The sequence below is a fragment of the Astyanax mexicanus genome, chromosome 6, assembly GCF_023375975.1.
Source record: "Astyanax mexicanus isolate ESR-SI-001 chromosome 6, AstMex3_surface, whole genome shotgun sequence".
Taxonomy (NCBI): domain Eukaryota; kingdom Metazoa; phylum Chordata; class Actinopteri; order Characiformes; family Acestrorhamphidae; genus Astyanax; species Astyanax mexicanus.
The window spans coordinates 32,409,724-32,423,759 of NC_064413.1; the positions used below are offsets into that span (position 1 = coordinate 32,409,724).

At 36.0% G+C, this 14,036-nt stretch overlaps 1 protein-coding gene across 1 annotated transcript; it reads right to left on the minus strand.

The window, feature by feature from the left end:
* Positions 1-6,311: 6,311 nt before the first annotated feature.
* On the minus strand, positions 6,312-13,132 carry rcc1 (regulator of chromosome condensation 1). Its single transcript, XM_049480595.1, has 10 exons — positions 12,997-13,132; positions 11,147-11,236; positions 10,834-11,021; positions 10,413-10,592; positions 9,905-10,001; positions 9,695-9,817; positions 9,426-9,572; positions 8,302-8,421; positions 8,024-8,176; positions 6,312-7,109 (listed from the first exon to the last, which is right to left on the minus strand). Exons 2-10 carry the CDS (start codon positions 11,220-11,222, stop codon positions 6,934-6,936), a joined length of 1,260 nt encoding a protein of 419 aa, XP_049336552.1. The 5' UTR covers positions 11,223-11,236; positions 12,997-13,132; the 3' UTR covers positions 6,312-6,933.
* Between the last annotated feature and the right edge of the window lie 904 nt (positions 13,133-14,036).

Sequence of the window (14,036 nt, forward strand, 5' to 3'; positions counted from 1 at the left end):
CCACAGTAACTGGGACAGAAAAAATATTGGAACCTGTACTAGCATGAAGGGGTGATTAAAGTAACATAAATACTGTTTTTGTCATTTGATTAACGGGGCTTCAGTTCTAGGGATCAGATTATTATTTCAGATTTCATTTATGCAGAAAAGAAAACATTACAATTGTTTTTCACACTTTTTAGATGTAACTGAATGTCAAAACTAAAGTAATTTCCAAAGATGTTGTAAAACAGGTTGTACTTTTGATGTAATGCCAATAATTATGTTTTATCAGTATTTTCTGGTGCTTGGAATACATACATTAATGCAGTTTAATGCAATTATTCAGGACATTTTGCAGCAAGTTCAACAAGCCTGAACACTAAAATCAAGTCAATTGTTATTTTATTACAGTATGAACTTGGTGGATATTAATGTGAAGTTCACTTTCATGTATTTTTATATGTATATATTAAAGTGTTGATGAATTTTGTGCAACTAAAAATGTAAATGACATGATATACAATGCTTTTTGGTTACATGCTTATTTGTCTGTGGTGTCCTGCATTGCCACTAATTAAGCCCAATAAGCTTCTTCATCATCAGGTCTTTCTGTCTGCATTTTTGAAAACTGAAACTGCAAAAAGTAAAGTGTTGTTTGGGTATTTATATGAACTGATCTTTGTTATTGTATGCATCTTTGTTTTTGTGTTTTTCCTATGTAATATTATTTGCTATGTAAAATATATGTTATGACATACGGTATATTGGTTCAAGGAAAAAATATCTATAAAGTAAGAATAAACCTTATCCATGAATCCATGAATTGGTGATAATATCTAAGTAGGGCCATCATAAATTACCATAAAGGTACAGCATGACTCTTATGTAAAATACTTACAGATACAGAAAATTAACTTTTGTTTTTGAATTGAACAAAAACTTGGATGGATCATCCGTTCCCAGCATAGAACCATTATTGTAAAAGTTGTCTTAATAACACTTCTGCTGTACAGAATGTATACATTAAATTGACAATAAGCTTGTTTGTCGATTCTTTATCATTTTAATAAAATAAAATACTTTTCATTTGTGGTTGTTGTGCTTTATTTAATGTATCACATAACTGCAAATAGAAACATGGAAACAAGGAAATTATTAAACATATATACATTTTCTATATTTAAACTGTAGTTTTAAATATTTATTTGTATGTTATATTTTATGTTTTTTTTTGTATTTTATATATGTCATATAAATCTGTAAAAAGTGGAACAGTCAGTGTTTTTTCTCTGGTGATATTTTTACATATACTCAGTCTGCACTTACCTGTCAGAGATGATCGGTTTTCATCCACAGCTCACCTGCTTCCCATGCCCTAGGCAACCTCTTCAAACAGCACATCATTACTGACATCCTGGTGACACTTTTTGCAATTATTGAGTTGTATGGTTGCCCATCTAAACGTTAAAAGCAGCCAAATCAGAGCAGCTAATATTAATTGTATTTATTTATACAGTCTGATATAATCATATAGTCATCCTGTTTAGTATCCCTGCATCCATACAGAAGAGTAAATTATGGATATTTATTTTCCAATATGATGTAATTCAATATGATAACTTTATTTGGAGTGATTTTGAGATTTAAATTAAGGTAAAAACGCTTTAACGCTTTAATTATCTTAAATTCTGCTTTGGGTAATTTACCCTCTGCACCTGCACTGTGTGTATCCCGTGTCTCCGCTCCTGTCTTCGTAGCTCCACCCCCTTGTTACCAGTTACCAGGTGTTTCCCATTTCCTGTTTTCTTCTTAATGTACAGTATATGTATAGTCCTCCTAGTTTCTGAGTTCCTGTCCGTGAATGTACATCTACCTCAGTCAGGTGCCGTGTTATTTAATGTTCTTTTTATTTCTTTTTATTTTCTTTTTAATGTTTCCTTTGTCTGTTATTTATTTTATGTTTTGAGTTTAGTTGACGCTTTGTCTATAAATGTGCTATAGAAATAAAGGTGGCTTGACTTGACTTGATTTACGATTCACAGAAATCATTAGGCCTTCTCTCAAGGACTAAGGCTTTCTCCACAGCTTCAATCAAACACTAGCTCTTTCTTTTGATTTAGTCAGTTCCATTAGTTCCATAGGTACAAGGTCACTCCACACACAGCCGTTCCATAAATCTGAGAGAACCTCAGATCGGCTACATTTTCTGTCCACACAGCACACACAGAAACACTAAAATCAAACCCATAAACACACCAAAGCCGTATGTGTCCAGTCGTATCAGCAAAGGGCTGGTGTTGCAGCAGGTTTTCATTCCAGACAAGCCAAAGCAGAGCTGATTTTATTGATCTCAGTCTTTAAACTGGTTATCAGAGGAGCTCCTGCTTCACTGGAACGAAAGCCTGCAGCTACACTGAGCCGATTAGATTGCCGATTAGATTGGACACCTTAGCTTAAGCCCAACAATCCCATCAAATTACAGAGCTAGAGTAAAGAGAAGCATTCACCGAGAGAACTGTGACGAGACACAGCTGGATTTCAGCTGGAGTTCAGTTTAGGTGTGGCACAGTGGACACATACTATAACAAGATTTCCACATGTCACATGTTCTTCTGAATTGCAGTTTTTCCCTATTTTTCTCAAGGATTTGAGTGCCATTATATAATAGGAAGGGTGTCAGAGAGCAAAGCTTTTTTCTGTCGCTTACAGAGACAGAGAGTGGGTGAAAAGCAGCAGCGAGAGCCTCTATAATGGTGAGGGGAGGCCCTGACAGCAGCTACTTTCATCAGCGGGATCAAAATATGAACGTCACCTTAGATAGCCCCGTATTACTCATGCCAGAGGGAGGAACATCAGTGGAAACGATGTGGATGGGAGTGAAGAGGTGGAGTCATTCGTTTATTAGAGGAAAATGTACAGAACAAATACAAGGAGGAAATAAACAAAAATTATATGTTATTCTTTCTTTAGTTAGGTGGTAATTTTGGAAATACAAGGTTATAATCTGATAAGGATTGGCCAGATAAATAAGCTTAAATTAAATTGGTTATTAAATGGTGATTGGTTTGTAGCCATGTTCTGATTACAGGGAATAAAAATATATATATTTTAAATAATGTATAGATTTTTCTAAACTTATCTGTAACATTGTACAGTAAGGGCCACAAATAACAGCATTTATGACAGTAATAATTATTGTTAAATGTATTGTAAGTGTATTGTCTAAAAAAAAAAATTGTTGACACTATTAAACATTACAAAATTTTGTCCTAGAATGTTGTAAATAATAATGAATTGAGACATCAGTTTAAAAATTTGTAATGTTTAATAACGTCTTTACTAGTATCAATCCATAATAAATAATGCCTCCAATAATTAGAGACATTTTATTGGAAGTGATTATTGAATGTGGACAAGGAGGACAGCTATGTTATTACCCATTATATTTCACCAACCACTACACAGAACATATGCAGTCATATAATATATAAAATATTATGTCATCCTTTTGAATATTATTGGGCAGCATTATGGATTGGTGTTTAGCACAACTGCCTTTTAGCACTGGGGTCTTGGGTTCAAGTCCTATCTCGGTGGAGTTTTCATGTTCTCCCCGTGTTAACATGAGACAGTTGTTTTGTTTGAAAGTACACTGCATGTACTTGGTGGATTCTTCTCGTCGGTGTGTTGCTGAGTGCTGAGTGTTGTTAAAGGCCCCTTGGGTTTCTTAAAAGGTGTTATATAAGTGTAACTTCATTCTTTCCCACCTCCTTGTTTCTACACTGACTGTCCATTTTATCAGCTCCACTGAGCATACAGTATTTGTAGTTCTATAATCACAGACTGGAGTTCTTCTGTTAGTCTGTATGTTTTATTATTGTTATCCTACGTTCACCCTGTTCTTTAATGGTCAGGATCCCACAGGACCATCACAAAGCAGCTGTTACTATATGGGTGGCTGACCATTCTCAGCACTGCAGTGTCCCTGACACGTTCTGGTATGATTGGATCATATAAAGGACTCAGAAATGTTAAGAGAACAAAGAGATGCTCAAACACTGAATAAAGACACTAATAATATATATAAACACCTTCAGAACTCAACACCCCTGCCCAACAGATTCAAAGTCTTCTCACAGTTGGTATGTATGAAAAGATTTTTAGCTTTAAATGACAGTTTCCACAAACAAAAGCAAAATAACCCCCACAAAGTCTTGTGTAACATCCACAAAACACTAAAACAAAGACTATAAAATCAAAGAAAAAAAGAGAAAATACCGTTTAATGAGCGCTCATTAACTCATCAGTCATCTTTCTCCTTCTGCTGCCAGCTGTTCAGCTCAATAATCTCTCATGCAAGAGTTTCCACAACCATTTTATTCAATCTTTTGTGTGATTATATCCAAGAAAAAAAGACAAGAGGAAGATTACATAGTCTTTGCCTTCACTGTGTATCTCATTCCTGCAGCCGTGAAGTATTATCCAGTCTTTTTACATTATATTACATTACATAACATTTGGCAGACACTTTTGTCCAAAGCGACATCATACTTTGCTTTAACTTTTGGATTTGCAAATGTTCACTAATTCCACCTTAATTCTTATGCATGTATTTAATTATTCCATTTCTAAAGTTTTTAAGAAATTTTTAACACTACACAAATGAGAAACGTAAATTCAGTTTATAAAATCTGCTTTATTTTTTAGCTAATTCTGTTTTTATTTTATCACATTTTGGATTTTTAGGTCTGTAACATTGTTGTTAGGTGATAAAAAAATGAATGCACTGTGATTAATTAATCTAATTTAATCACATTCCTAATCAAACTATTTAAGACTGTACAATTCAAATACATTTTAGGCAAAGAGCGAATTAATGAAAGAATAACTGGCAATAAACTTAAAAGCTCCCTGTAAGGAACATTGCTCAGTAACAGATGCTGTATAGCAGACGCTCACACATGCCAGAGGTTATTTCAAAATGGCTTTGCAAAAGCTTTATCCCAGAAACTAAAGCAAAAAAAAGATACCTGGTGTTCTTTTCTTTGTTTGCAATATTGGATTATTTTTGCAACTGATAAGAGACTTTTTTTGCGATATTTAGATTTTCTCTTCACCATTTAAGACCCCAATTTGACTCCATATTTTGGGATGAGCTGGATTGGATGCATTTATGATCCAGAATGAACCAGTCTACATCATTACCTGACCCCAATACTGCTCTCAGACAGAATAACCCTCCCACCAAAGTACCAAAACCTAGCTTTAGGACTTCCTTGATGAAGAGTTCTGCAGAGCAGCATAAATTAAGATACTTTCTGTTGATCCTGCTGATTTCACAAAGATGGTTTCATGTGCAAGGGGGTACATTTGTATATGGTGAAATAATAAATATGCTGAAGCGTTATATAAAACTTGTAAAGCTTTAGATCTTTAGAGGTTTTTCCAATGAACACGTGATTTTGCTACAGTGGGAAAACACGACTTTGAGGGAAAAACAAAATCCCCACTACAGGAAGATGAAATTAAGGTGGCCAATGAAGAGCTTGCATAAGAGGCTGTTAGCATTTCAAAAGGTTTCATGGGGGAATAAAAGAGCTCAGAAGGGCTATTCACTCAGATGCCCTACACAACAATCTCTGCATGACTCACTGTGGTAACAGGAGAAAAGACCCACAGCACACGAACAACACACTCAACCTAGTCAGACTTTAATCTAGAAATGTTATAACCATCACTCATCCTCATCAATTTAAAGCAAATGTAAGACTTAGGGTCCGTTCCCTGGACAGGGATTAGGCTTAGTCTATATGCTTTTCTTAAGGCATGACCATCAGTTTCACTCTGAAACCAGTTAACACCCCATCAGATACTTTAATATCGTAAAAATCCTTATATTTTAACATTTGGAATCAGGTGTGCTAGAGCAGGAAAAGCACACCACAAGTTAATATACTCATTTTGCACCCAATACATTTGGGTCTTTAAAAAAATAATAATAATAACCTGAATTAAGCGAGTGTTTCTCAAACCTGATCCAGGAGTAACCCTGCACTGCACATTTATTGCTTTTGCTTCTCCTAACACTTGAATAAACTAAATCATTTAAGTATTTTTGTGGTAAGAATAAAGAAGAAAAGTCACTAAAATGTGGAGGGCAGAACACCTCCATGACCAGAATCAAGAAAACCTAAATTAAAAAAATAAATATTAACCAAGGTTTAGAATGCGGATGACAAGAAACTAAACACATTTTGAGTGTCTCCAAACCTCTGCAGAAGTCTACACAACAATACTTCTCTAGTTATGAGTAAAAAAACAACAACAACTTTGAAAAGATTTAAATTTTTATTACTTCCCATAGGGCCGGCACATCATGGATGCAATCAACAATTTGTATTCGCATTTTAAGGAAAACAGCATCATACAATTTACAGCAATGCCAAATCAATCTTTTTTTTCCTGTAAAAATGTAAAGATCGCATTGTAGCTGCATAGACTTATTGCTCTGACCAAAAATAAAAAACATGACATATTAAAACTGCACTGCAGAGAACTTTCTAAAAGACCTGTTGAACTATCAAATAATTCCTCAGCACTCACATGCATATGTTTACTCACAGCTGGCAGTCCTCACAACACCCATGACTTAAGAATTAAGAAAAAAATGAAGCAAAAAATTAGTTTTAAAAAAATACTCTTTTATCGTGATCTACCGGAACATATCCAGTGAAGGTTTGAGCTCTCCACAAAGTGGAAGAAAGTTTAAATCAGATGAGACCCCACCCATCTTTCCCTCATCAAATAATCACCATCTCGCCAATTGGCTGGCTTGGTTCAGTACAGGAAGTCTTAGCAACCACAGAGTCCCCATCCCGGTTCAAGCTATGGTTTTACAGTTACCACTGACACAGTAGTTCCAGCCCAGCTCCACCAGATTCAGGTTTAATATCAGCTCTCCTGCTTGTCCTTGACCAGCAAGACCGTATGCTGCCCTCCACTGGAGGCTGACAGAACTACTCGATTCTCTAGTTGTTTTCCAGACATCTCTACTGGACTCCACAGATCCTCCTCTTCCCCTGTACCCAGCTGCAAGTTGGTGCCCATGCCCCAAGCAAAGACCGAGCCTAATAAAGAAAGAATGGAAGTCAGTACAGAGAAGTAATGCATACTTTCAAAAATAAGTAACATAAAAAAAAAACAGAATAATTTCTTCTGTCACTGACTTTTACTAAAAGTTAAAGATTCTCTTTTACTTGGAGATGACTTGATATACAGCACTACTCTGAACCTGCTGTTATCTTTACATTTGCTAACACCTTTTATCCCTGGGATCAAGCTGTCCCTAGCAATGAAAATTTATTATAAACAAACATGTTAGGTAACGCAACAGGCATTTTTATGTTTTGTTCCTCAGTAATTGTGTGGTATTGTTAGGTTAAGGCAGTACAGCAGAAAGGTTTTTTTTTTTTTTTTTTAATTTGCATGCAATAGTGACTTCAATATTGTCTAATACAAATGTGTATAAAATACTGATATTTTGATCATTTTGTTTATAAAATAAAATTATATATATATATATATATATAATATAATATAAAAAATATATATATATATATATATATATATATATATATATATATATATATATATATATATATATATATATAAATATAATATATATATATATATATATATATATATATATAATTAATATATATATATATATATATATATATATATATATATATATATATATATATATATATATATATATATATATATATATATATATATATATATTTTTTTTTTTTTTTTTTTTAATACATTGTCATTCAATATGAAGCAAAGCCTAGTCTTTTGAGAAAAGACATTAAACACTGAACGTGGTGAAATCTCAGTGGTAGGTTTATTACACTATAAATTTAAATATTGGCAAAACAATACCCAAATAAATCTCTCCCAAATTAAGTTTTGCTGAGGCTCAATCTGGGTTAGAAATCACAGCTGAATAAATGAATGACTGAATGAATGTTCCAACCTTGTTTAGTGACTGCGTAGCTCACAGATGCCCCACAAGCCACCACGCAGGCCCCACTGATCCCTTTAACTGGTGTGGGCTCACTCTTCTCCTCAGCACCGTCTCCCAGGCCCAAACGCCCGTACTCGGCCCGACCAAGACTGTAAACTTGTCCTGGAAGTAAAGTATAAATCATTAAGAGACACTGTTTCAATTCAATAATCCATACTACTGCAGAGTACAGGCCACTGCCTTAAGCTATTATTTGTAACAGCATGTAGTTAAAGAAGTTATCTTACCTTCAGAGTCCAAGCAGACAGTGTGGTGCTGTCCTCCAGAGAAACCTACCCAGGTGGTAGTGGAGTTCTTGAAAGCAGTGAGCTTTACTGGTACAAAACATGTGTTTACGCTTCGGGTACCTTTAATGAAAAATATAAAATATATATCACATTTATGTTAAAATTATATTTACAGGATTATATTTAAAGAGACTGGTCATATACAGTATAGACCCAAACATCATTGCACTCCCTAGCTGCACTCAAAGACATCATTAACATACTAACTAATGTCCAAATCAAGAGTGTGTCTCCAAGTGTGGAGACAATTTGACTTATATTGCATATGAAGATGCAAAGAGGGAAGTTAAGTCAACAGCTCTTTTGACAGGAAGTGATCAACAGCCATTATAGACAAAGGAAACAGGTGTGGATATGAAGGTGACAAAACTCTACTAAATTAACATAGTTAGAACTAGGGTGGTGTTTTCATACTAATGCAACAACATTGGTTATATACAATTGATATTGCATCATTTACAGGAAGAGCTTAAGTGGAAAGCAGTATTTTTAAAAGGTTTATATAATGAGCTCTCAGTCTAAACCAGTTAACCAGAGGTACATCAATGTATTACGCTACTGATGTCACTTTTAATGAAGTATTAAAAGTGGGAATCCTTTTGCTACACTGTTAATGGGATGAGGAAAGGGTCAACTAAACCAGACCCATTTCATCTGATTAAATTTTAAATTTGATATCAATATTCAGAATTAAGGGAGTAGATAATGTTTTTTCCTCTTATTTATGATGTAATAAAATGATTTCATAACTTTCACTTGCAAAACATCTCATTAAGCATTTGAATTGTTAAAATGATAAGAAATCCACTTTTAAAAATCCACTTTTAAAAAGGAGCTAGGTTTATCTCCATTCCTAACCCAGTATATCTACATTCTGTAAATAAGGGGAGATGAACGAACACAAATTCAAACGCTGTCCTGTGATACTCTTGCTATGAGTGACTTAGGAACTTCATACAGTAAATAGTGGACAAAGTGATGTAAGGAACTTGACACATCTTTTAAAGAGTCCATATGAATAGGCACTTTGATTTGACACATCGTTGAATGTAATCATAACCTACCAAGCTGGTGATAGTTGGAAAGGCCAAAGCCATAGACATGGCCATCCTTAGAAACAGCAAAAGTGAAGTATGCCCCACAGAAGACATCAGTGAAGTGAACCTTCCCTCGAGGCTTGATGATGACCATTTGCGGCTCCAGTAACCTCACTAAATGGAAAAGGAGGGAGAACACAGGGAATAAATAAATAAAATCTCAGACCATTTGTACAGTATATTTATTTGAAATTATGCACATCTCACGCAATCATTGAAATAAAGATAACACATACTTAATCCCTTCCTGCCCCCTCGATTGGCGAAGCGCTCTGGGACTCTCCCTAGCTGGCCCTGTTCTCCACAGCCAGAGGTGTAGATTTCTCCATTCACAGTCAGCATCACCAGGTGGTCATTCCCTTTAGTGCAGAGACAGGAGTGTTTCATTAGTATGGAAGGTGCAGTGTTGGCACTTTATATATGAAACAAAGAAACTGAAACCTCACCTGATGCAATTTTGATCACAGCTTTGTCCAGGGGGACTTTGGTAGGTACGGTACATTTTTTCATAGGTTCAAGAAGACCAATAATACCGTTGTTATCCTGAAAAATAAATAAAGAAATAAAGAAATAAATAAAGAAAGAAAGACAAAGAAAGACAGAAAGAAAGACAGAAAGAAAGGACATTTTTACAGACAAATTTAATACTCAAAACCCTAACCACATTTATAACTGTCCATAGAAAGCAAATCACCTGCTTGATTGGGAAAGTTGACAACACAACACAAAACTCTGATGCAGTAGGTTCCTGTGCCCGTTACATTCTATGTTCATTTTGTTACATTTGGTCCAGAATAACTTTGCCTCATTGTGTGGTCATCACCTGCTTCTCCCTATACCCAACTTTAATCAGTTTGTAGAATGGTGTGCATCAGATGGCAGCAATTAGTTTATAAGTGGCCTTTCCAAAAATGTTTTAAATAAAGACAATTGTTTGATTAAAAGACGCCTTACCCTGAAAGAGCCCCAGACGAAGACCGTTCCTTCCTCCGTCAGAGCAGCAGTGTGGCTATCCCCCGCAGACACCTGCACAATCTTCTCTGCTAGCTCCACCTTAGCCGGAACCATCTCTGTGCCCTCCTCTGACGTATCCCTACCCAGAGCGCCCTCATCATTACAGCCAAAGGTGTAGACCTGCAACGATGATAAACATCATACAAATAACATACAAATGTCATTTTTCAATGTATTTGTGAATAGCGCAAGTGTAAAATCACAATACGACCTTTTGTTTTTGAAAGAAAATATGCTTTAGTGTCTCACTAACACTCTTGTCAAAAGAAGAGGCACCACAACACTAACATCACTATAACAAATTTACATGTGAATTTTTTAAGATTTCTTTAAATAAAATTGTGCAGAGCTAAACACTTACATTTCCTGTGTCACTGAGGCAAACTGTGTGCATGCCCCCTGCCACTGCCTGCACAATGCTTTCTGGGAGATTCACCAGAGCTGGTTTCTTCCTTTCTAGCACATCTTCTCCCAGGCCTAGCTGACCCACATCTCCCTGTCCAAGAACCAGGACCAGTCCCTTTTCTTGTCCATGACTCTTGTGAGACACTGTTTACGAACACAAAAATAATGAAGATTATTCAAATACGACAATTGCACAAGTGTTTTTTAAAAAAAGTAATTTATAAAAAGATCACAATCCAGCAACATTTATTTAAATATGTATATATTACCTTTCAATTTTTTTAAGGCTGCAGAGTCCTCCGCCTCAACCTCTTTTTGTCTCTTTGGGGCTTTTTTAGCAGGCATGGCAGCTCAAAAATCTAAAAAAGAAATAAATAAATAAAATTAATGAATTAATTAAACAACAATCAATAAAGAAAGTTTCTCGTTTTGATCCTCCACATGTTCCCTGAATTGTAATTTCCTAATACACCACATGGTAGAAGCTGATTTCTATGGTTTGCTTTAATGTCTTCTTTGCCTTGTGAGCATCAAATAACTTTTTTCTTCAGAGAGCTGTTCCTGGTTGCTGAATTTAAGCACAAAACTCGAAGAATTTATATTAAAGAGTGGTTTGATATTAAGCGGTGCACTGGAGATAAACTTACTTGCTCCGCTAGCTAAATAACAATAAAACCAAAAAAATTGAAAAAATCTCAGTTGTAATCAGCAGACAAACAATATACATTGGTAATAATTGATATTGGCCCAGAATTCCCACATTAATTATTATTTTTTTTATTTATTTATATACCCAGGATAAGTCTTGAGAAACTTTTGGTTTTATAAGGTTTTATAGGCAAATAATTATTCACACTAAATTATTTTACATTCAAATTTGAATTATAACAATCCAGCTAGTGGTTGAATACTATATAAAATAGATATAAATATATAAAAAAATTGAAAGGATATTACAATTTCTTGCCTCACTATATCTTGCTATATTCTGCCATGTTTAAGTTGTACTTATTCACTGGTTTATAAACTTGTTTATTGGCTGGTTCATAGTATATTCTGATGGACAGTAGCTCTTTAATAGTGCTATGTGCAACAACAAAAATTACATGTCCACTGTAGTGGATGCAGGATCTGAGAGGGTTAAATAAAGTAAAGGACAGAGGGCTGTAAATAACCTTGTACATCTTTTAAAGTGTCTGTATCGCACCTGTGTCACCATGGGCTCCTCTTCGGGGTTGAACAAGGGTATCATTTTATATTCTTCTAGGTATAAATTTGATTAAGTTCACCCCTGTGTTTAAGAGAAGTTGACTGCTTTATCGCGTTTAGCTTAAACTTCCCTTTAGAGATCCTCCTGTAATTCATGAACTCAGTCTCAGGCAGCAGTTTGTCCTCTATTTGTTGGGATAATAAGGACAGTGTGTACAGTAGAGTACAGTCACAGCGCAGCAGCAGGAGGCTGGAGCTCAATGTGCCATTCATTAATGGAGTAAAGTTACAGCTGTTGATCTTTTGGGGCAGTACGCGCTGCTGACTGACGGGCGCTCGTGTTCTACACAAGTGCTGGATGTGTGAACAGGCCACGGGATCAACACAGGGCAGCTCCTGTGTTTTTAGTCGTTTTAAAGGCTCGGGGAGGGACAGGCGGTGGCTAACACAGACTTAGCTGAGCACAAACGGATCCCGCGTCAGGTTTAAACAGCGCCAGTCCCCCCAACGTGGGTCTGTCGGTGTCTGTGGAGGAGCTAGCGTTAGCAGGCTAACGTGGCTAACCTAACTACAGTACAGTTAGCTAACTAAATAACGTTAACTAACTCAAGCTAAAGCACAGAGCGGCACTAAACTCCTCCAACTTCCGGTATTATATGTATTATTTTTACAGCAACACCAACTACCAGCTACTGCTCAAACTAAAGAGGGAAAACTGCAGCTCGCCGGTTCATTAGTTCAGTAGCTAAAAGCCCCAGTGTCACTGAACATACCTAACTAACGCTGGCTAGCTGCAGCTGCTAGCCGGCATGATCCCCAGCCCCGGGCTGCAGGCGCGGCGGTACACAGTGTGGGAGCCGGCCCGCAGTGCTCCTCTGTAAGACTCGTGCTGTTCTAAAGGTGCTCTTACCTCGTAAATCAGCAGGTTAACGGCGGTGTATCGGTCTGTGGCTCGTCTGTCTCTCTCAGCCCGGTCTCCCCGCTCTCTCCTCTGAGTGTGAAAACGAGTTCAGCGCCTCGAGCTTTCATTTATTCCCTGACACCAGAACACACACACCACCTGCTGGAGCGGAGGAGACCCGACACACCAGAGTTGCCAGGTTCGCGTTTTATCCGTCAATTTGGGCTTGTTTTAAAATCCAGTCGCTGGTGGAAATTTAGAGGTGCATTTTTTAGGCTACTTAAAAAAAAATCTAAAGAAAAGGCAAGAACAAAATAGAGTAAGTAAAAGTCTTGTTTGACTGGGATATAAAACTGTTATAATGACTTTAAGGTACATAGCAATATTGATAAATCGTACACTCATAGTTGTTTTGCTAATTGTTAAACGTGTGACAGACAGGCAGTATATTTTTTGCTAGTTTAAGTTTCAGAAAGTGGCTTTTAGACTGACTTAGGATTGATTATTTTTGTTGAACCTGGCAACCCTTCGCCACACTGACCCAGATTCAGAGATGTATAGTAAGGAAGTTGAGTTACTTCACTAAAATGTTGTTTAAATTAGACCAGATAACGATATTGTTTTATAGAAATATTAAAAAATGTTTTTCTTCTTATCGGCTGAATACTCCTTTCCTTTGTACATAAAAGTATGTGTGTCTGATTTGAATCTAAATTTTTATATTTTTTCTGACTCTTTCTTATGGGAACTCTTCTCAAATTAATCTACAATGTTTTTTTTAAGGGAAGGTGGGTTTAAAGAGCACTTCAACTTTTACTTTTTTGACTTGTACTACGTCTGCCCAGATTACACCTACAGTAACTGATGTACATCCTAAAACATAAAACCTCTTTATTAAATACATTTTGAATGGGAATTTACCACATACCTGTCAAGTCTCCCGTTTTGGCCGGGAACCTACCGTATTTTACTCCTCTTTCCCGCCCTCCTCTCGCATTAGTATTTTCCCGTAAATGTCCCGTATTATATTACAATAAAAATATATATAT